The 22974-nt window shown below is 39.0% G+C and overlaps 2 protein-coding genes across 2 annotated transcripts; one reads left to right on the top strand and one right to left on the bottom strand.

The window, feature by feature from the left end:
* Positions 1–428: 428 nt before the first annotated feature.
* Positions 429–14318, top strand: LOC145486588 (mitochondrial protein C2orf69 homolog). The gene is made up of 12 exons (XM_081465278.1): positions 429–567; positions 1411–1492; positions 1811–1995; positions 2434–2543; positions 3244–3366; positions 3576–3640; positions 4230–4324; positions 5156–5219; positions 5314–5412; positions 9207–9310; positions 11597–11858; positions 12606–14318. The coding sequence occupies exons 1-12, from the start codon at positions 550–552 to the stop codon at positions 13043–13045; spliced, it is 1647 nt and encodes a 548-aa protein (XP_081321404.1). The 5' UTR covers positions 429–549; the 3' UTR covers positions 13046–14318.
* A 138-nt stretch (positions 14319–14456) lies between these two features.
* LOC145486587 (neuroligin-4, X-linked-like) lies at positions 14457–17686 on the bottom strand. The gene has a single exon (XM_081465277.1). The coding sequence runs from the start codon at positions 17482–17484 to the stop codon at positions 15646–15648; it is 1839 nt and encodes a 612-aa protein (XP_081321403.1). The 5' UTR covers positions 17485–17686; the 3' UTR covers positions 14457–15645.
* Between the last annotated feature and the right edge of the window lie 5288 nt (positions 17687–22974).

The following is a 22974-nucleotide window of genomic DNA, read 5'->3' as shown; positions in this document are numbered from 1 at the left end:
TTTTATGGCATTCTTGAATAATTCGATGTCTTAGATCGCACGCACTCTCAGATAGAAGATGCCGTTTTTCTCGTCGATCCACCACAAGCACTCAGACGGTTATCCTTCTGAGAATCCTTGGGAGAACGCCTCAGGAACCTAACAGTACCTAATGCAGAGTATAAACATTGTAAACATTTACTTTAATCAGCCTGATCAGAGAGGGAGATATTATGCGACATTTGGCGCTATTTTTAATACAGATCGCGTGACAAGCGTGTGCGTGCGGCTGACTACGTGACAGAGTGGATTAGTAGTTCGTATAGTGTGATCGTCCGGGTGAGTGTAGTTCTGAAAAGAACTGTTGTTGGTGACTTGGTGACTCACCCGGACGATCACACTATACGAACTACTGATACTCCTGGGTTCAAACCATTTACAGAGTGGATTAGGACAATGATTAGGACGCAGTCTTCCCCAACCGGCTGTGAGTGATGAGAGGCCTGGGTAGGAGACTTTTCATTTCGCCTAGAAGCCGTGATGGTGGAATTTTGTGAAATTTAATTTAGCATGGATAGGCTTGCACTGGTAAGTGACTGTGTTTTCTCTGGGTTTATGTAGATCGCAAATCAATGCCAATCGTCTTCTTCAATGCAGTGTGAAATATGTGCTGGATTTGCGTGGACTAGTCCCGGGGGACTACAATAGCTCAGTAGCTGTTGCTTAGGTTTCACCCAGCTAGGAAAACATTGGAGTGAAATCTCACACATACTAAGTTCAATAAGTTCAGATACTTAATACAATTCAAACACTTGCAAAAACAAAATTATACTAAGCAATGATGACAACGGTGTGCAGTTAACGTAATCAAATAGAACAGAGAAGCGAGTAACTTTCATCGCGGGGGGGGGGGGGAGGGAGGGGGAGGGGCATTGTTTTTATCTGAAGTAGTACAATGTATGGTTTGTGTACCTTGTCGCAGAACCTGATTGAACACCACAAGGTTCTGCTCTGAAGCAGGCAAAAGAGTTTCACGGAAGTGGACAAGAAGAACTTGCCTTGGCTTAATATTGCTGAATGTTTTAATGTATGATAGTAAGACTGGGAGCTCAAGATTTTCTTGATCATATTTGCCAATAAAATTACAAGAATGCGCAATGTTAAAAATTGTGACAGAAAAAAAAAAAACAGCTCTGTATATAAACCAACACTTTTGAAGTCACAACGAGTGCAGTAATTGCAAGTGAATCTGAACTGTTGCATGGCAGCTTATTAGCGCCTGATTCTCTGATGGTCCAGGTTGCTCACGGCCATGCGTGTGACCACAAGAAACCAGGACCATCTGAGAATCAGGCTATTGCATGCCAGGGTACATCTCCTTTCCTTGCAAATTTTGGGTTGAAGTGTTGTTTGAATATTTATATTTTGAAGGTAACTGGTGGTAACCGTGGCATTGGCCATGCAATCGTCAAGAGATTATGCAAAGAATTCAATGGAGTTGTCCTCTTCACTGGTAATTACAGTTGTACCCTGCTATTTCGAACTCTCAGGGGAAGTTCAAAATAGTTCAAAATAGTGGGAGTTCAAAATAGTGGTTAGTAAATGACTAAAAGAGCAAATCCAGGGGAAACAGTTTTGGGTTTGAACTTGCAGGGGCATTCAAAATGACGGAGTTCAAATCAGTGGGATCCAACTGTATAGATTTGTAGACAAATGTTTAGGTCCCTACTACTTTCTTTCGATGTATGTTTTTAAAAGATCAAGCAGCTTGAAGATGGCCCAGGTGGGTACTACCCCAAATTGATTATTGTTATTGTTTTGATTCATATAGCTAGAGATGAGAATGCTGGGGCTAAAGTCTGTGGAGAACTCAGCAAAGAATTAAATGTGACAAATATCAAATATTATCAACTTGATATCACATCACAGGAGAGTATCAACAAGCTGTGTGATCATGTTATGGAGAAGTTTGGTGGACTGGATGTGTTGATAAACAATTCTGGTGTGTTGCTTAAGGTAATTCAGAACTAAAATCTTTTATTTGTAAACTGGATTCCAGAGGATTGCCAGCCAAACAAAATCAAAATCTGGGAGATTACCAATTTCACCCTCTCAACCCTAAAAAATTGTTGTTAAAAGTAGAGCTCTGCCAATTCAACCACAAAAATGTGTCAAGTTTTCCAGACTTTCTCCCTGAAAATGCCAAAAATCAGCTGAAATATGTATGTATTTTATGCTCTTTCCTTTGTATACAGGAAATTTGGTGATTTGTAAAAGAGACTGTGAGTTTTAATCCTTAACTGAGAGACTCCTGGATAATCCAGGAGAGTTGGCATAGATTATAGATGACAATCCTAATGATATATCTGACAATGTGCTAATGTGGACCATATAATACATGTATATAAACAGAGTGACTGCTTAATAGGGGTTTGCCTGTAATCCAACCAACAGAAAACTGCATCTGCTTATGCTGAGAGAGCAGAGACAACTATCAAGATAAACTTCTTTGGAACATTGAACTTGTGCAAAAGTTTCTTTCCTCTTCTGCGACCACATGCAAGGTAATTACAAGTCCAAGACAGATCAAGATAGTAGGTGACAGTTAGCCTTATGTCTCATATTCAGGCTAGTAGCATGAGTCAATGTAGCCTTCAATCTACACTAATGTAGGTTTACAATAAAGGAGAAAGAATAATAGGAAAAGATTCTCTATGCATTAATTCAGCTGGCATAAAGGGAAATTCGTGTTCTTGGCTCCCATCGGTTACCTCAATTTTTCTCTTGTTCCATACTTGTGACAAAGAGAATACAACTAGCTTACACTGTACTCTTGTGTTAAATTAATTGCATGGCAAGGTAGTCTTGAGGTAAATGTGCGTGTTCTGATTCAGGGTTCCTTCTTGGTTGGGATTTTGTCACGTGGACCATTTCCATGGCAATGCTCACAAGTCGTGTAATTTTTGTTTTGTGCCGTATATAATAAACTACTTACTAACCTAGCTTGCTTGAGCCCTACTAGGGAATATTGGCCCTCGGTCGTTTTTGTACAGACCTCACTGCACTCAGTCCTTACTGCTATGACCTCACACCAATATTCCCCAGTACAGCCCTCATGCTCGGTTAGTGAAAGGTTATTTTTATTGTCATGTCCACTTAAGGATGTATATAAAATGTAGCAATCTTCTTAGGATTCCAAGGCAGTTTTTAATAAGGGTGTTTATTGCTCCTGGAATAAAAAGTGTGTTTTTGTTCATATAACAGGGTGGTAAATGTGTCTTCTCAGCTTGGAAGCTTGAGCTGTGTTTCTCCTCCATTACAGAAGCAATTTTCCTCCCCAACATTGACAGAAGCAGAGATTGTATCTCTCATGGAAAAATATCTCAGGTACACATATGTCAGTCACAATCAGGTTGCCATTCACTTGTATTGACCCACTGAGAGATGGAAAAAATTTAGCTTGGCAGATGTCTTTTATCTCCATCTTGAGTGTTTTTTAATATGCTACATCCTGAGAAGAGATGTAGCGTATTAAATGAAAACATGAATTTCCATGAGTTGCATTTGTGAGGAACGTTCTCTTTTCTTACCAATAGCGATTCCAAACAGGGAAAGATTGCAGAAAATGGCTGGCCAGATGATGCTTCAGCTTTCAGTCCAGGTATGTACGGATTTGATCTAGAGCCTGAATCAGCACCTGGAAACAAGTACTACCAAGGGTTAGGGTTAGAACCTTCAGGACAATCAGATTGTAGCCACGCCATTGCTCACAAGATAACATAGAGAGAACTATAGCAACAGCAGCTTTGAAATGATGCAGTGGCACACGTTGACAACTAATGTTAATTGCATATTACTAAATGGTGAAGACTGCTGGCTTTGTTTAGTATAGTACATTTTTTTTCTGTTGTGGTGGTTGAATTTGCAGTTCCTGACGTCACTTTGTTTTGACCAGACAGTCTAAAATGCTCAGGCTCGAATTAAAAAAAAAGATACATCTAATCTGAAAAATGGAATGTGATGCAGACTTTTGCAAATGTGCACTGTACACGAACCATCATTAAATTTTAGTCAAAGACATCAGGTCATCAGAAGCCATAGGATTTGCAGATAAAAAGTCCAGTGTCACTGTCTTGCAGATTTTTGTGTTAAGCAGTTTGCATGCCTAAATAATTATAATGTAACAGGCTTTTCATCTCAACCCAAATTAGTTTATTTTTGAAATTGGCAAGACTCTGCTCTCTTCTCAGCTTACAGTGTCTCCAAGATTGGTGTGACAGCTCTAAGCATGGTACAAGCACATGAGTTCAAACATGATACGCGTGAAGGAATCTTAGTGAATGCTGTGAGTAAGATGTAGATTAATTAATTATTATCAAAATGGATAAAACATAAGAAGAACCAATATAGTACTTACTTAATCCCCTTTCCCCTCATATTTTTAGCCTCCTTCTCCCTGTAGCCTCCCCTATCATGCCTCTTTGTCCCCTCTAGACCACAAGCAGTATCTCTTTTCCTTGAAAATCCATAGGGAAGAATGTAAAACATAGTAAGTGTGCTAGAGTGATTGTGAGCATGATGTGCAAGTGGTGATGCTGCTCAGTTGTTGGAAGACGAGTGAAAGGAGAGAATGCAATCTCATGGTTTTATACAACATTTCTAATGCTACTTTGACAAGTCACATCAATGACACCTCCACCCATTTTGAATATGACACTCCAGTGTCTATTTTTTTTTTACGTGAATCGATCAAAGCTATATCCAGTAAGATGTGATGAAAGGTTCGACAGATTGCAGCTGAAACCAAACCTACGACCTCTCAAAAATTTTCATACTTCTCTACTCTACTTCAAAGTCCTCCTGATACCACAGTCCTTCAAAAACAAGTTTGAAGCAAAAAACTAATAACTTCCCTGGCCTCTCCTCACTCCCTTACCCACTCTACCCTGGATTTTGATAGACAGAATTTGTTTTGTTTTACACTTTGATTTATAAACTACAAAGTGTTCTTCCTGATACCAAAGAAAAAAATTCAGGTTTTAGTTTTGCCTCCAGGTTTGATTCATGACTAACTAAGGAACTAAGTAGATATTGAAAGGCTGTCAGCTTTTGCTGGTCGTAAGCAGCTCCTTGAACAAGATATTCAGAGCATTGTATTGGTTATTGGGCCATATAGGTGTGTCCTGGCTGGGTACGAACTGACATGGGTGGAGGAAATGCAAGCCGAAGCCCAGAAGAAGGTATGCACATTGCCTTGTTGACTGTTTGCTTCATTCTTCCTTCCTTTCTTTATTGGCATAGCCAGTCAATCCATTTTTGTTTATTTAATTTCAGGAGCTGATACACCGGTTTATTGTGCTCTCCTTCCAAAGGGAACAACAAGTCCAAATGGAGAGCTTGTGTATAGCAGGGAAATCCGTCCATGGCGTTCAGGCAAATCATCATAATCTGTTTGAAAAACTGTACCTAACTGACAAGTTTTGAAATATATGACAGTAATCTATTTTGCTTAGCTGAAGAAATGTGATGTATTGAGGATACAGTTAACTCTGTGGATATCTAACAACCCATGTTAATTTAAAGTAGTACTGTGATTTCGCACACCTCAGATCATGCATTATATCACCCCCTCCCCCTTTCTCTTGGAGGGTCACTGGAAATTCCAAGCTCTGGGGGATCTGTGTCTGGAGGGTCTCATGTTAATCAGTGTTTTTTGAAGAGGAAGCCAAACTGGAATTTCTAATGGCGGGGGAGGGGGGGGGGAGGTGTCAACCAAAAAACCTTGCATTGGGGGTAGGAATGTTTTCTAGAACAATACAAATGCATACATATTGCCGGTTTTCATGTGACGTCATCAATTTCCAAAATAAAAAATTACCAATCCTTGTGAAGTTTTAGTTTCATCAGATGTAAGACCCTCTAATAACTTGACGTTTTGCAACGTTTAAGCCCGACAGGGTTCCTCATTATGTAATGGAGCACTTCGGAATTTCCAAGTTTATGCGTTGCGTGACATTAAAATGGCGGCTCGATAAGGCTGTCGAGTAAGTCAAAAGATAAGTTATTGCTCAAGTTTTTACTAACTAAACAGTTCTTGTTCTAGACAAAGTATTAATTTCAATTTATCGGAGCTCTAGAGAAATAACGTTTCGTTTCAATGGTAAAACTCAATGACAGATGTTTCTGTTACTTTACGGCCGCCATGTTTGTGTCCCTCCGAGGGGCACAAACATGGCGACACCATACAAAGCTCTATAAATTTGAGTGAAACACTTTTCCGAATAACGCGCGGATGGAAAATCGTACAGACTTAAAACTTGGCGAGGTTATTTATGTATCAATCATCTTTCATATCTCAGCTTCTTGACTTAATTTATTGAGTGGTTACGATTTTTATTTTTGATGGCGTGACACTGCAAACCAGCCATACTTAGATAAGGAGAAAGAAGCTTAATGATCAGACCTTTAAGTAGAAATAACAGTAATAATTTCAAGCTAATGAGAATACCACTCATCTATAAAACAGCATGAAGGACAGAAAAACAGTCATTGCCATATAAACAACTCTTTAATTCCCAAGACTGATCAACGGCAGGCAAATAAGTGATGAGAATTGAGTAAACCATTGTTGAGGGGATGTCCTTGATATAGCAACAAATTATCTGCTCTAACACCAAGTTCTTAGTGGTCATATTTTTATGTTCAACCAAATTTATGAAAACTGTATGCATTTCAACATTTGAGAATTTTTATTTTTTACTTTTATTTTTTACAACTTGGAACATGAAAGTTAAATGTATGTGATCAAAGATGTGTTTCTAAGTCATACGTGGTATCATTGGTTGAAATAAAAGATGCAAAGTGAATTTAGTTGTTAACAATATACTTATTTCTTTGGATTCCACAGGCCCTCTGTCAAATTCCTACCCTTGTAATGAACCCCTTGGTCTAAGTACAAATTCTCCCTTACCCATCGTCATGCAGTCTCCATTTTACCCAGCTTTATCATGTTTTTTTTTTTTTTGATATGCTGAGGAGAAATTAGACGCTAATCACTCTTGAGGATTAAAGGGTTCGAAAGGCACAGCTGTTATTTGAGGAATATCTACAAAGGAAACTAGCGTCTGACTTCCTGATAAAGAGCATTAAGCGTCTCCTATAGGCGAATCTTTGCTGATGTCATTTTTTACATTTTTTGCTCATTAACATACGACTTTGGGCAGAGAAGGCATCACGCTAGACACGAATTGACTACAAACATTTAAAGAGCTTGTGAAACTTAGTAATGGGTGAACTTTTTGGTTTTTTGTCGGCCTTTGGGTGTAATATTGCGGAGAAATAGGCTTTTAAAAATTGCAAAATTTCTGGGTAGCAAGAAACTAATGAGCTCATAAATTCTTTGTAAAATTTTGAGTTTTTAAACCCGCGTTGCACAAAAAGTATTTAATACATCGGGCTCAAATTCCGGGGGAGGTTGTTCAGTGCAGAACGGGGCAATCTGATAGCCGCCCTCCGTTTTTTGCTTACATTTGACATTTCTGGAATCGGTTTCGCTGTTGGATTTGGAAGTTTTATCAAACAAGACTTACCCGTGTTAAGAGAAACTTTTGTCCTCGCTCTTGAGTACTACTACTACATGTACGATTAGAGTCATCACTGGATGTACGATCAATGACCGTGTCCTGGTGCACGTATATCCTGCTTACGGAGTTTCTCGCACAGCAAATATTTAGATTAAGATTTAGGGTATGCGCGGGAATTTCAATGGCTTTTTAACTGTGCTTATTTTCTCGACTTCAAGATCTTTCTCTGTTAATGTTGGCAGTTTTATTAAAAGAAAACTATTAAAAACATTTGCGGATTTGGTCGGCACGTATCAAGAAAAGCTTTGCCCTCCCTTGTAACGGTCCCCGGCCTCGGGTCGGACCTTGCACAAAGTCCTTCTCGATACGGACCTTCCGCTGGCAAGTATAACCATGGTCATATTTAATTTGCCCGTTTGAAAGTAGGAAGCCTCCCGCTCTTTATTAGCCACTTCCAGGCGTTCAGTTAGTTCAACGAACTGAACGCCTGGAAGAGGCTAGTTCTTTATCGACTACTTAGGGAAGCGGGGTTTTTTTCCGAGGAAAAATTTGCTAATATATACAGCAAAGGCGAACATTTTTTAATGTTGAGCATATGGCTACTTCTTGCCTGTCTGAGCTGTTTGTTTGTTTTCGTACTAACTTGAAGATGGCGGTGGATCATTCTTATTTTTCAGACTTACATCCTACATGATAGGTCAAGTAGTAGATCTTTTTTCGCCAGAAACATGAAATCGCGGTGTCAAGCGTTTAAAATCTACGTTTTCCATCCTTTTTCACCGTTCTAAGCGCTGACTAAATGAATTGAAAATAGTCCTTTTTCGACATTCATTATGCCTAGATGTTTGCTCGAAAAAAAATACTTAAATCTTTCATTTGACAAAACGGCAATGGAATAAAACCCAGGTTGTTGGGCAAAAGACAACTTGAAAACGAGCGGCTGATGTTAATTGAGACTAAATTGTGAAATGGACGTTGAACAGATATCTTTCAATATATATTGGCTAGCTTTATAAACTATGGAGTTTTGTTAATAAGGCGATTTTATGAGGTCAAAAACAAACAGATTTACATGATGTACAAAATGGAAAAAAGGTCAAGTATTTACCAAACAATAGATAGTCCTTTTGAATGGCTTGGCTAATGATGGTGTCCTTTGTTATGTTGTTTCTCGCTTTACTCTTTTTATTCCACGTGGTTTGATCCATACAAATCACATTGCAGTATTTTGTTTAATTAACGGCACTTCGATTTTCTTTATGTGAATTTTCCGTCTGGTTTCCGGCTGAAAATGCTTCAATTAAAACGAATTAATGACTAGATTATGTTTTTCTTGGCGTGCATAAATTGTTTAAGCGTGTTTAACTTTGAAGGCGAAGTTAATTTCCTTGGATTGGTTTAGTGTGAATTTTCCGCCAGTATGGCACCACTCAGATGTCAAAGAGGGGATTAATTTAACGGGGTATAACAAAGGAATGAGGATTATTACGTAAACATTGTCTATGGTAATGGTTTCGTTAATATTGCTATACGCGACGCTTTGTTTATTTTGATTACTCGTGAAGATCAGTTTTTCTACGTAATTGTAATTTCAAGGCTTAGTTTTGCCGTTTTTTATGGATAAATCTTCAACTTTTCCTTTAGTTCGGCGTATGTTGGCGCATGGACACGATGGAAGAAAGAATGATGTGGTGTTCTGTGGCTCTGAAGCTCAACAACACGTTGTATTTTTCCCAGGTGATGTACAGGTAAGAAAAAAGAATTGTGTGATTGTAAACGATCCTTGTTGAGCAGATTAGAGCGCTGAAGAAATTGAACGAACTGGTTATCAAGTTCTTCAGCAGTAGTGTGCGCTAACTGACTTTCCATTTCGATTTTGCTGTAGTTTGCGTCTGTATTTCACGGTAAATGACTTTGTCTCAATGTGTTTTGAATATCACTGGCCATCTACGATCACTCCGTTCCCTAACCAAACTACTTAATGCAGTACATACAAAAAAAATCTTTTTAGTGAAAAGCTTGAGACTCATATTGTCTGAGCTCTAACGCATGAGTATCATAAATGTACTCGCTAAACTGTTTTGTTTAACAAGTCATTGAAGTTAAAAGCTTTGAAATGAGAGGCGATATGCCGACTGGTTATTTCATCATCCAATATTTGCTGAAACAGCGTATTCTAACAATTGCGCAAATTATTTTATTGGAATCAAAACAAAGTATTGGTTCAAAACGATGTACTATTTTCAACTTGTAAAATTTTACTCATTGGCGAGACGTCTATTAGCATATATTCTTTACCCTCTAAACATGGTTCTTTGTTTTGTGATGTGTACTGCATGTAAGCTCTCCAGGGAGCTTGCTGTGTATTGTTGAAGTTCTTGCTGCTTGCTTGCAAGTAAACTTAATTCCCAACATGCTTGACTCGCGAATATGTGGTATACACAGTATTTCTACGGAGAAAGCTTCGTAAAACTTCATTTTCGTATTATGACTAGAGACTTGAATAATTTGAATAAATCATCTAAAGTGAAAGCTATTGCCGAGTATGGAGAGTGCTTTGTTTGTAAAACTTAATTTCCTTCTCTCTTATAAAATGGCGAATTAGTAATTTCCTATTAAAGTGATTTTTTCCGTTTAGCTATAGAAGTGTTCGAAGCAAAATGTGAAAGTTTGCTGTCCCAAGTGTTTTGCTTAACGCTGAGCACGTGGAAAATACGAGTAAGGGTTGGTGCTGTAGGGTTCAAAGAGCATCGTAGCATTACAAAATTACGATATCTCTTTTAACCAACTACAGCTGGATCCCGGTAATTCGTTCTCGGTTATTCGATTGCCTTCCCTTGGATTTACCCTTCAGTCATTTACTATCGGCTATTTCGAACGATTTTTCGTTTCCCTAAGTGTTCGAAATAGCGGAGTTTGACAACTGTAATTCTAAACATTTCCTGAAAACCGCAAAACAGAGGAAACGAATCGGCCGGTCTTTGTGTGGTTTGTTGACTTTTTAAACTCGTTCTGGACGCGTTAATTGGAAATCTTTTTATCGTGTAATATCGTGAAAAGATGAACAAACAAAGAAACAAAGAACGCCCAGTTTGCGCTTGGGTTTGCGAAGAAATCGACTATCGTCGCTTACCACCAGCGAACTACACGATATGGAATTAGTGAACTATTATAAATGTTCTTGGTGCTTGTTTTCATCTAGCGATGGGTTTAACATTTATTCTTTCCTCAGTAGAATTTTGATTCATCGCATTCGTCTTTCACCTTGGGTTACGTTTCATGTTCTCATTGTTTTGTTGGACAAACTCGCAAAAGGTAACGTGATTTGACAACACTCCAGCGGATTCTCCTGCAGCCATTCCAGACATGTTGTGTCGAAAGTAAATACTTTTTTCAGATGGACGTATTTGAGAAACATTGCTCGCTTTTAGAATAGTTTGTTCGTTTTGGTTTTAAGCTTTCTGGACGCTAAACCCAAGACTTTCGTCATGTCGGGATGAACAGAAGTTTTCTCAATTTTCCTGTTTACATGGAAGTCAACATCAGCCCAGAATTAAATTAATAAACTTGCACGAAACAATTGTTGAACTACTTGTTAACAGTTGTTGAATTATTTTATCGATCGATCGCTTTCCAAAATAGAGGGTTTGGTTTTAAAAAGTTATCATTTCAGTACTTATTAAACAGTACGGTTGGCTTGATGTCGTTCCAAAATCCCCAGACCCTTTTACGGCGGACGTGCGGAGCACTGTTGTTCCTTTGCTCTACTGGCACGTATGACGCAGCTCAGATATTGTTACAGACCTCCAACTTTCGGATAATTTTAAACGACGGGTTATTATTATATGGGAGATATGACACAAAACGACGCTTCTGATGGGCAAAAAGAAATGGTACAATCCCATACCCTCCCCAGGTGGATAACTAAATTGTCCTTTAATCCCCATCAGGGTAGGACATGAGAAAGAATGCGACTGGCTGGCCTTGGCTACCATGCAGTGTTCGTATTCATGTATGGTTTGATTTATTTACAGGATTGCGTGGAAAACATGGAAACACATGCGCATAATAAGAAATGGAAGCAGTGGAATTTAGAATCCACAGCCAAGATTTTAGAGAAAAGATTTCCCAATAGCTTCATTTGGGTTGTTCGTCCGTCAAGATATCATCTGAACACATTTGCTTGTTATCAAAACTTTGTGGAAGCCGACATGTTTGGTGTTCCGGATCACAGGAATCACGATTATGGCGCCTTGTATCACTTAAGAGCCTTGCTGGAGTCTGCGGTCAAACAAGGTGAGTGAGGCAGCATCGCGAAACAGCTGGTCGAAAGCCGGTTAACGCCAACCCAGGATTAAAAGATAACCGAAGTATTAATTTTTCTCGTACAAAACATTTGTCACTGCCTATGTTTTGTGTAGTTTGAGATTATTTAAATTCAAAACTGAAGGACAATCAATATAAACGGAAAACCTGAACGAAAAGTTACAAAACTGATATCAATATTCATCATATTCCTGGACAACCCGGCCCAGGCAGAAATGGCTCTTTTTCTGGCAGGGACCATAGTACTGGGTCCACGTTAGGGGGATTATGGGTAGTTTCTTGAGACATGTATAGCTGTCCGTTACGAACTGATTTGAATCAGTCAAAGTCACACTTGCCTCGATCACCAAAATTTTGTGTTTTAAATTTTGAGATATTTACCTTTAGCAATTCTCTGTTTACTCGTACCTCTGCCACCAGAGTTGGCGGGACCGCAGCAGTTTGTTTCAGTATGCTGGGACATGTATAGACCCTTTGCATAAATATGACGCCTATATTTGAATAACAATACTTATACATCCTAAACCTCACATTCATGTGAAAAATCTTTTGTATGGAAACATACGTACGAGGCTAAGGATGTCCAAAGTTTTTGTAAAAGAAAAACCTTATAACAAGGATTTTATGGTACATAAAGTGCCTAGAGAGGAAAGACAGGAATGGTCAATTTTCTCGGATTTTACAGTTTCTATTTTTTGCATTTCTCAACCCATGCAGTCTTGGACATTCCAGAGGGAGAGGAGGACCCCACGTTTGATTTCCAAGTGATTCTTGTGGGTTTCAGTAAAGGATGTGTTGTACTCAATCAAATCATTTACGAACTATCCACGGTTTCAGCGGGAGTAGATCCTTGTCTTAATGACTTTGCGTCACGCATAAGTGCCATGTACTGGTTGGACGGAGGCCATAGCGGCGAGTCAAACACGTGGATAACAGATGAAAAATTCCTTGATCATCTGGCCAAGCACGTGCCAAGGATTCGCGTGCACGTGACTCCTTACCAAATCAAGGATGCGACGCGGCCGTGGATTGGGAAAGAGCAGAAGAAGTTTGTGGAGAATCTTCGCTCGCTTGGCGCAAACGTCAAGGTCAAAGTCCATTTTCAAGACAGAGATCCCTCCCTAGCTTTCCACTTTAAACTTCTTGAAAGTTTTTAGTGAAAGTATTGAATCGTGTTAATTGTTATTTATTTGCCATGAATCACTAAGCACTTAATGACTGATCCCGCGGGAAACAGTGAGTTTTGTTTCCCCTCGACCTCAATACTCCTGAGTGAGGGTCTCGGAAAGAAATCGTTTGCTTGACACCGGCTGGATCACAAATTTGCCACGGTTTGAAGGAGCACGACCTGATCACGTGCGAGTCGAAAGTTCAAGTTGTTGTATCCCTAGGGAGTTAGTGAGTTTTGACCCACGACACGTAACACGTTCTCCTTCAATCGGATCAATTTGAGTTGGGAGATATAACAAGAATGCTTGATATGCATGCTTCACGGTTACTGAATGTTCTTGTGGAAACTTCCTCAAAGTAATCATAAGCCTTCTATGAGACTGTTAGCCTCTGTTAGACTGTTGGCCTCTGTTGAACTGTTAGACATCTATTAGTCTGTTAGACTCCGTTAGTCTGTTAGACTCTATGACTGTTAGACTCTGTTAAAGGGGCTAGGTCATGCTATTTTAGGTAATTTTGTTTAATTTTGTTAATTATGAGCTCTAAACGTCAAATTGCAGAGCAAGAGTCTTTCATTTGCAAAATCACGGCCACATAACAACTGAGAATGATTTTCCAGCTGTGTAAATGACATTTTGATATATACTGATATAAATTTGAAAAAAGGTGGGCCGACGTTTTTCAAATTTACCCAAATGCAATCCATTTTAATCCTCTCCAGTTTTGTCCAGCAATGTCCCTTCTTAGCTTTCCTGTGTTTTGTTTGAGATCTTCTATAGTTTTTAGCCATTTTTGTGATATTCTAGTTGGACCATTTGATCGGTGCTAAAATTGCCTAAAATTGCGTGACCTAGCTCCTTTAAACTGTTAGACATCTGTTAGTCTGTTAGATTCTGTGAGACTGTTAGACTTTCCCAGTATTTTTCCTGACTTACTGGGAGTTGCCGAAATGTTCAATAATCTTGCAGAAATTTCCTCAAAATAATGTAAATATGTTAGTCATTCAGTGGTATACAATTTGGTCTTTTTTTTTCCACAAGCTCGTTCGAAAACTGTTAGTGCATGCGTCAGTGGGCGTGTCATTAATGAGTGAATAGTTCCTGGCGAGAATTCAATGAATAACTTAAGTTGACATAATATTTATTTCAGAATGTTTTTTTTTAATATATTCTCAAGGAAAACGATGAACAATTTTTGTATATACACGATGCATTTGTAATAAAACTCAATTATCATAGTAAATGGATTGCCAAATGTAATTATGCTAATTACACACATGAGTGAAAAACACTATACTTTGCTTGTTGTTTTATATTCGAACTAACAGGTTAGGCTTCGAAAAACCTTACAGCAAAATTACAGCATTGTTTAATTACTCTGTTTGCTACAAACTCTATTTAATTACTGTATAAGATGGCTCAATCCCATTCAAAATGGCCCTCAAGGACCAAGACTAGAATAAGTACAACATCGCCATAATCATAAACTTTAAACCTCTTATTTTACAAAGCTGCTGTTGTTTTTGCATGTTATGGATATTAAGAATATTAGTCTCTCTGCGGCGCTAATGTTTATGTCGATAAATTAATCGAAATTAGACAGCCTTTACTCTATCTTCGGCCTATTGTACTTCACAAAAAGTTCTTTACCCATTTCATGTAACGTATAGCTAGACACTAGAGCGTTCCACTAGAACAAATTATTTTCGAAATTATTTATTTCTCCCAGTTCCATGATCTTTAAAGAGTGTTTCTAGCGTTCGCCTCAATGGAGCTTGCCGTATTGTTACTATGTATCAGTTATCATGCTTGTAAAATTTTGACTGATTTGTCGAGTAATATATAAACGTATTCGCATCAGAAACTGATTCGTTTTCTTCCCAACGCGTCACAACTTGTTCATCTCTCTATCAGTCCTGAGACTAAGTTTGATCGTGTTGTAAGCCACGAAATGTTTGATTGAAAATCTAACTGATGAGAAATAAATTTCCGGCATATAGGTGATATGTTTGTTCAACATTTCTCACAATCATTTCGGTAATGGATTTTTTATATTCCTGCAATTATCCCAAACTTGTAAACAAATTAGTTTCAGGTTTTCTTTTCTGCTTTGTAAAACAAAAGAAGTGATTTTTAATCTTTTTTTTTTCTTTTCCTTTAACATTTTTCACCTAAGTAAAATATTTACAGAAACCGGCCAATGTGATCACATTTTGTCAGTTTATCAAACATGAACAATTCCATCGGAAAAAGAAACCGAGTTTCCATGATTACTAATTACTCTGTTTGTTAGAAATTTACGCAATAGAATGAAATCTGCAAAAATGAAGTTTCAAAGTTGTTTTTTTTTTTCGTTTGTGCAGCTGCTTGAGTGGGTAATTTAGGAAGTGATATGCAACACGTTTGCCAAACGATTCGTAGACAGCAACCCGTATTCACAAATTTTATGCCAAACACTCCTGTATAAAAATTTGACCATTACACTGCCTCGTGTTTTGTCCATTAGCTAAGTAATAAAATTCGGCAACACTCCGTCTCGAGTACAATTATTGCTCGATTTACCCAGGGTATTTAAGTGTCTTCCAGTTTCAGGTTTTTGAAGCTAATAGCCAGATGTTTACAATGAATAAAGCGAGCGCTAGGCACCAGCGGGAGATTTTGTTGATATGGCCGCCGCTTTTCGTTCCTCGTACATCCGGGCCTTGGCATTTTAATTTTTCTGTCAAAGAGTTGGACAAGTCGGGTAGATAATCATTCCAAAATGCCACTTTCAGAGCCTTAAAATCTTTCGACATTTGAGGGGTGGTTTCGATGCGAAGATACTCTTGGTCGTTTGGCCGAAAATTCCTCCATTTTATTCCGTCAACAGGTTGGGGCGTTGTGTCTCCAAACTTGACAAAGTTAGTGTAAACAGTCACCATGAAATCACTTATGTTTCTGTCAGCTGCAGTGTAGGGGTGTGGCGACGTAGCGTCCAACAGTGGCACACCAAACACATACGCAGTGATATCCCCGTGCACCACTCCTTCCCAGACTTGTTTAGGGCTGTGGACAGAACGATGGCGAAACTCGTACAGCCATGTCGGTGAAAACTGACTTTGGAACAGAAGGCTGGCGTATGTCGGAGCGACCACATAATAATCCGTAAGAGCATCAATGATACTTTGACGAATCTTGGTTGAGTTGTTTTCTCTGGGCCATCGTGTATACTGAAATTCCACCGCATCAACTAAAAGAGGTGTTCGGTCTGCAGTGTGTCCCATACTGTTGATCATATGTTCCTCTATGAGTCCTCTAAAGATAGTTTTGTTGTATTTCGATATGGAGTTGCCCAGCAGCAAAAAAGAACCTTCATTGCTTACAAATCCGGCAATGGTGGGAACCTTTTGAAACTTTCCCGCCTTCCTGAGATTTATTGGTGAATCTGGCAAAAAGTGTTTGTCGACAACAGGGTAAAAAATCAAGTTACTTGAGGTAGCCGTCAGAATTTGCAGCGCAGTTTTCGACCGAAGGCACTCTATCATGTTTTGCTGATTCGCAACGGCACAGTTTAAATTCTCAGCAAGCTGCAGCGAGGATGAAGTAACGCCTGATTCTCCATGGAAAGCAAATGGCGACAGATCAGTCCCACTTTCACTTATAAGGCGATGAAAAAGACCATTTGACAGTGAGGAAAGCAGGTGAAGATTAACACTAGAACCTCCAGCGCTCTCCCCGAGAAGCGTTACTTTAGAAGGATCGCCACCAAAACTCTCGATGTTGTCTTTGATCCATTTCAACGCTTCTACTTGATCTAACATTCCATAATTTCCAGGTGCCGTGGAATCACCTGTTGAGAAGAAGCCAAATGCGCCGAGTCGATATTGAATACTCACGAGAATAATACCTCGCAAAGGTAGATATTCACCGGGAGATACCACTCTTATCGGAGTGCCAGCGAAAAATCCACCACCGTGGATGTAAGCTAGGACGGGATACAACTGTTGAGATTTGTTCTGTTGTTTGGATATGTTTTCCGCGGGCGTGTAGATATTTAAATACAAACAGTCCTCGCTGATGTTCTCTTCGGTTTCCGAGAATCCCTTCCAAGCTTGCCGAATGGAGATGTTGTAATGTATTATCTGCTGCATGCAGATGCTCCTGAATCGAGTCGCTTTGTAGACGCCATCCCGCTTCCATCCCTTGTGAGGCTGAGGAGGTGCAAACCTCAAGTCACCAGTTGGCGGAGCTGCGTAGGGAATTCCCAGAAATTTATGGATTGCATTTATGGACCCGTGGGCGTTCGGAATTACTTGAGTTAGCCCCTGAAGGGTGCCTAGTTTAGTTGTAACTTCCACGGTAGAATTCAGAGCCCGAATAGCGCAAAAGTGCAGCGTAATGATCAAGAAAAGTGGCATTTTTTGCGGAGCTTGTTTTCTTGACGCCATCTTATTCGAGAGCTTTTGGCCAAATGACTCTCTAATAAGAAGCTTGCAATGTTTGTACCTCGCTCACCTGTCGATTCGCTGACGAAACAATCTTAAATGCCCTGAAAAGGTAATATCAATCGTTTAGTTTGTTTTGAGAATGGGAAAATTCAACGGAAATGGCCATACATATTTTCTATTGATGTAACCGGCAAGGGGCATCTAACACATGTCAAACAATCAGCTAAGATAATTGAATTTAGCATCTTTTGTTGATGATAATTATTGCAATGCCTCCTGGTAGTCTAGAAAAATTGTTTTTAATTTGTCTGTTTGACTTGCTCTTTTTCACCTAAATTTTGAAGAGGAAAGTACTCAATTACATTTTGACATATTTTAACTAAACTTTATCGCGAACACTGTGGAGAAAATGAACAAGCTTTTGGATCTATGTACCTGTTTTTATTCGTACACATGGTGTTGCTGGGTCAAAATCAGTTTTGACCCATAAGTGGCAATTAATTCACTCTGAGAATTGAGGAAATTCCTCGTTCTTTCGTCATTCACTTTCATAATGGCAAACAGTTGGTCGAGGAGCAACTCTTATTTACACTCACGCTGTTAAATCTGTTTTTTCTTTTGATGTTTTGAAGTTATAAATTCACGGGCATGGTGCGAGTTCCGGAATTGAAAAAATGTTTGTGTTAACTGCGATTATACACAGTGTTCTTAATTACAATTCTCAAAGTTGGAGATCTTGTGAATTAATTATTTTCTTGTAAATGTGGTAAACGAATGCGATGAGGAGGAGAATTGATCTAACATGAACTTTGTCGACATCTCAAACTTTGGGAAGAGATTCACTGCCCCATGTAAATGGAAAAAAATATTTTACTTTACATAATGGAGATATTGCGCGTTAGATACTGACTTATTCACAAAACAAATATGCTATTAACTATTATTTGATCAAAACGTTGAGGAATATTATTCTAAAACGAGTGAAAAAGATATTTGCTGTCTCCTCAGTCATCATTTGTTAATCAAAATGCCGTTTAAACATATAATACCGTTTATTCTAAAAGGGCATTTAACCACACGCCTTAATAAACAGAACCTACCGCTTTTTTCCAGCTCCTAGAACCATATGAGAAGCTTTTTTACTCCATCTTCATCACAATTCCTTATAACTTCCTAAATTAATATTCAGAAGAATACGAAAGTACAATAGCATACGACATTAACTCTTATCAAAGTTTCTGGGCACTGGAGTAGAGATAATGTGTTATTCAGAGCGGAAAGAGGGCGAAGATACTTTGTAAAATAAAACTTTAAATAATGAGATTTTAAGTTTTGTCGCAGACATTTTTGACGGGGCGCGGCGCGGCACACCACTGGAGGTGGCGCGGCAAACTGCGTTCCACGGAATCCGCGCGTTCTTTTCCCGCCAAAACTGTCTATTGTGTATGTGAGAGTCCAATCATTGTTTGGTTACCGCTGACCGATAACTCATATGTTCTGAATATTTGTTTTGGTTTCTATTTTGTTCCCCAGAAAGATCTCGTTTTCATTTACTCTTTACAGTTCACGCGCAAAGAAATGAAAATCCTCCTTCCTAAGACAGGTCAATATCAGATGTGCAGGGTCTTCGCCGGTTGCTGGTAACGTGTAAAATCATCTATTGTTGGATCAAATGCAATTGTCCTTAATTACGTGAAACATAAACCTGCGTTCAGGAAAGAGGTCGAAGCCGTTGCATCCTGGCTAATTATTGTTGTACTTAATTTATCGCTATTAAAATATCACATTACCTCAATTCGAAAGTAATTTTCAAGAGCGACTTACGCGCTCGTAATTGATGGCCTTTACCACTCTTCGTAGTGAAACAATCTCCTTATAAAGGTGTGGAAAGTTTCGTGTCCATGCACTCATGCAGTGCTTTGACTGCTTTATTTCGGAGAGAGAGCATTTGGAAATTCATGGCGCTGGCGACCTCGAGTCTATATCATAGGTAATACTGTTTCCGACCACTTCTTGGCTGATAAATCGACTTGCCCTGTGACCTGATTGGAGTTGCAATTTACAAAAGAATACCGCGCTGCTAATAAGGACAATACGTTTCTAAATGATGCAAGCTGTGCCATCTTTGAGACAGAAGAGCTAGCGCTGCCCACAAATCCGGCCTAAAAAAACAACTGGATCATTTGTGGAAAACAATAGATTATGATCATAATCTCTTGTGGAAAATAAGTCCGTAACAAGTGATGAAACTCAGATGTATGCACGAGAAACAATCATGCCTGTTGAAACAATAAATATAAAGAGCTCCTCAGCAAACACTTATCAAAAACTAACAATAACGGCAAAACCACAGCGAAAACAAGTTATAGGGGCGCCGAGACAATAAGACATGGATAAGGACAAAGGTTAAAAAGATAAATAAAATCGGAAAACTGATCCTTACGGCAGGGAGAGCAAATGAAGACAGAAATCAAATAAAAAGAAATTTACTGAAAAATACAACGCCCAAACGGTGCGTCTATGGAATGCACCGTTACCATAACTAAGTGTGTGACCTGGCGGGATGGGGTACTCCCTCATATGGGCTATATAGGTATGTGCGGCCCCAAAGGGTATGGTTTTTCAGCCGTTTTGGTCATAACTGGGGTATCGATTTTAGCTGATTTTAGCCATTTTGTTCATAAATAGGGTATGGTTTTTGCAGTAGCCTAGATATGGGTATGTTTGTAAGAAGAAGCCACTTTTTCGTCACTATCGAAAAGAAAATCAACAAAAGCCCCTCAAAAATTATGTTGACGGTAATTTAACAATGGCCTGAACTAGGGAACTAATTGTAACGCACGTCTGAAACAGGGTATTGATTTAAGGGTCAGGTCATAAATAGGGTTTCGAATTTATGGTCGGGTCATAAATAGGGTAGGGAATATTGCAGATTTTGGTCATAAATAGGGTAAAAGTTTTGGGAAGCGGGCCGCACAACCCCGCCCAATGTTTTTGGGAGTACCCCTCCCCCCCGGGTGTGCGTCTCTGTCCAAAGAATAACTATTTACACCAATGACAATGTCTGCTTCACTTCATGTCCAAGTTTATGACTGCTGCGTCCGTTTTGATCCAGTAAGTCCACCAAGCATCCTTGATCACGTAGACATGATCCGTCAACTCCCGGCGAGGAAAGGGCTGAGCATACAATTCACTTCCCGTTGTTTGCGTGCGCTAGTTGTCGGTTAGATATCAAAACAATGGATGAGATTAGACGAAATAAAAGCAGTGTCAGACTGCTACAATATTCATTGTTGACTAGTCATTTCAACGCCTCTTGAAGCAGACTATTTTTACTCCATTTTGAATGATGTTTAACGCGGTTTTCAAACGCTTGAACCCTCACTCAACGTCGGTAATTAAGTTTCAGATTTCCTTGCGGCGGCCTGTGAGAAAAATAAACGTTACATTTAAATTTCAGTTGTCAGGACTATTTGTGCCTTGCTGAATATGAAAGCCTTCCTCAGGTCAATTCCCTTTTGTTAGTGATTCTACCAGCCGCTCTTTCTTCCACTCTTTTCCTTGTAGACGTAAACGTTTGACAATTTTAACCAAAACCTATTGACCGACATTGTATGAGCTGATACTAAAATTACTTCAGTTTAACATTAATTTACAGCTAAGGGTAAAAAGAAGTACTTTATACGTGATTCATCAAGTTGGTGGCAAAGGGTTTTTGCGTGACGCGTGATCGCCCCAAAATTAGCAGCGTACTGCGTGATTGAGACCAAATGCGGGACAAGACATCATAACGTGATGCGTGATTTGCAATTTTACAAGCCCGTGATGCGTGATTTACCAGTTAGATCTCCGTGATAAGTGAACGTTCTTTGAACTGTACGGGTCCGCAAATGATCCCGAACGGCAAATGATCCCCAAATTGAACCGCAAATGATCCCGACTAAAATATAAGGAATGGCATGGATGGTGGGATGGTGTGGATAGGGAATTGGCTTACGTGAATACCGATGTTTTTATTAAAGCCATTTTATAATTATAATGGCTTACAACTTTCTCCTTTTTCATACTTTCGACTAGATTTTGCTTCTAACTACGATGGTATGAATATCACCGCTCAATCATCAAAACACGACTTGGCTTGTATTTCTTTGCAATTCTAAGTAAAATTATGATCAGTGCAACATACGCTACATATCCTCCTTTGTTCAACATTGATATTTCGGTGTTATAGTTAAATGGCATTTTATCAGCCATTAACGCTACTCGTCTAAAGTTTTAAACTAAAATCTAACTATGAAGCAACTATTACAGAAGACGCTGTCACCTGAGTAGACTCACAAGCCTACAACGCTTCATCACTCTGTAAAACACCTAGTGTGTAGCACTGGAAATTTGAACAAATTTATTTTGTAATTTTTCCTTGGTCGTATTTTGGCTTTAATTCCTCGGAAATGACTACTTGAGTGTTCTAAGAAGCCAAAATTCCAAGCTATAGTTATGAAGTTCAGCTTCATGACCAAGCAAGGCCAAGGCTTGCACTTCGTTTTGACAATTAGCTGTTTGATAGATTTTTGACACTATTGCCATGCATCCGGATTTCGAGAATGTTTACAAGTATGTGCTTTTTTAAGACTTCTAAATCAATAGATCGTATTCACGTGACGTGTTTTTATCCTCATCAGGCTAGAGAGGCGGTATATTTACATCTGTTTACAATTAGCGTGCTTCGTTTGGAAACCAGAGCATTTTGAATTTCAGGGTTATGGAGGTTGCGTCACACAAGGTTACGATCGAGTTTGTTTAAAAATATATACTCATCTCATGATTTTGAGTCTTTTTAGAAGTTAGAGCATTAGGAAAAGTGCTGATGTAAATGCTTGTTTGTTTAGTACTGATAATCAGTCGCCTAGAAAGCCAAAGTAAGTTCCAGATGTTTACACTATATTCCGGCCGCCACAGATGTACACCAACATGGCGTTTTCTTACTGGGCTCTGTAAATTTCTGGGAAACATTTACGACGAATATCTGAAGTTTGGAAAAACGTACAGGCCTAAAAGTTGGAGAAGTGTCTTATTTATTTATCTTCTATAGCGTACATCACAATTTCTTACCTTTTTCCATTGACTGGTTTTCGATTTATTATTTTTGTTATTGCGTACCAGTGAAAACGATCTGTACTCGAAGAACAAAACAGCAACTGTGGAATATTTTTTTGTAAAATGATAAAGCATGTTTTTTAGTTCATTATTTTTGTACATGTTCTCACCTTCCTCTGATATAAATCCATGCCATTCCTTAGTTTTTGATCGGGATCATTTGCGGTCCAATATGGGGATCATTTGCGGTCCGGGATCATTTGCGGTCCTGGGATCATTTGGGGACCCGTACAGAACTAGAAGGATATCACTCATTCAAAGTAAATAGTAAATAGAGCTCTTAAAGAAGATAAATTACTCGTGGCAGACGCGACACAATTTTGTGGTCTTTTT

The sequence above is a fragment of the Orbicella franksi genome, chromosome 5 (genome assembly GCF_964199315.1).
Source record: "Orbicella franksi chromosome 5, jaOrbFran1.1, whole genome shotgun sequence".
NCBI classification, from domain to species: Eukaryota; Metazoa; Cnidaria; class Anthozoa; order Scleractinia; family Merulinidae; genus Orbicella; species Orbicella franksi.
The sequence above is the reverse complement of the archived record's forward strand: the minus strand, read 5'-3'. Positions and strand labels throughout refer to the sequence as shown.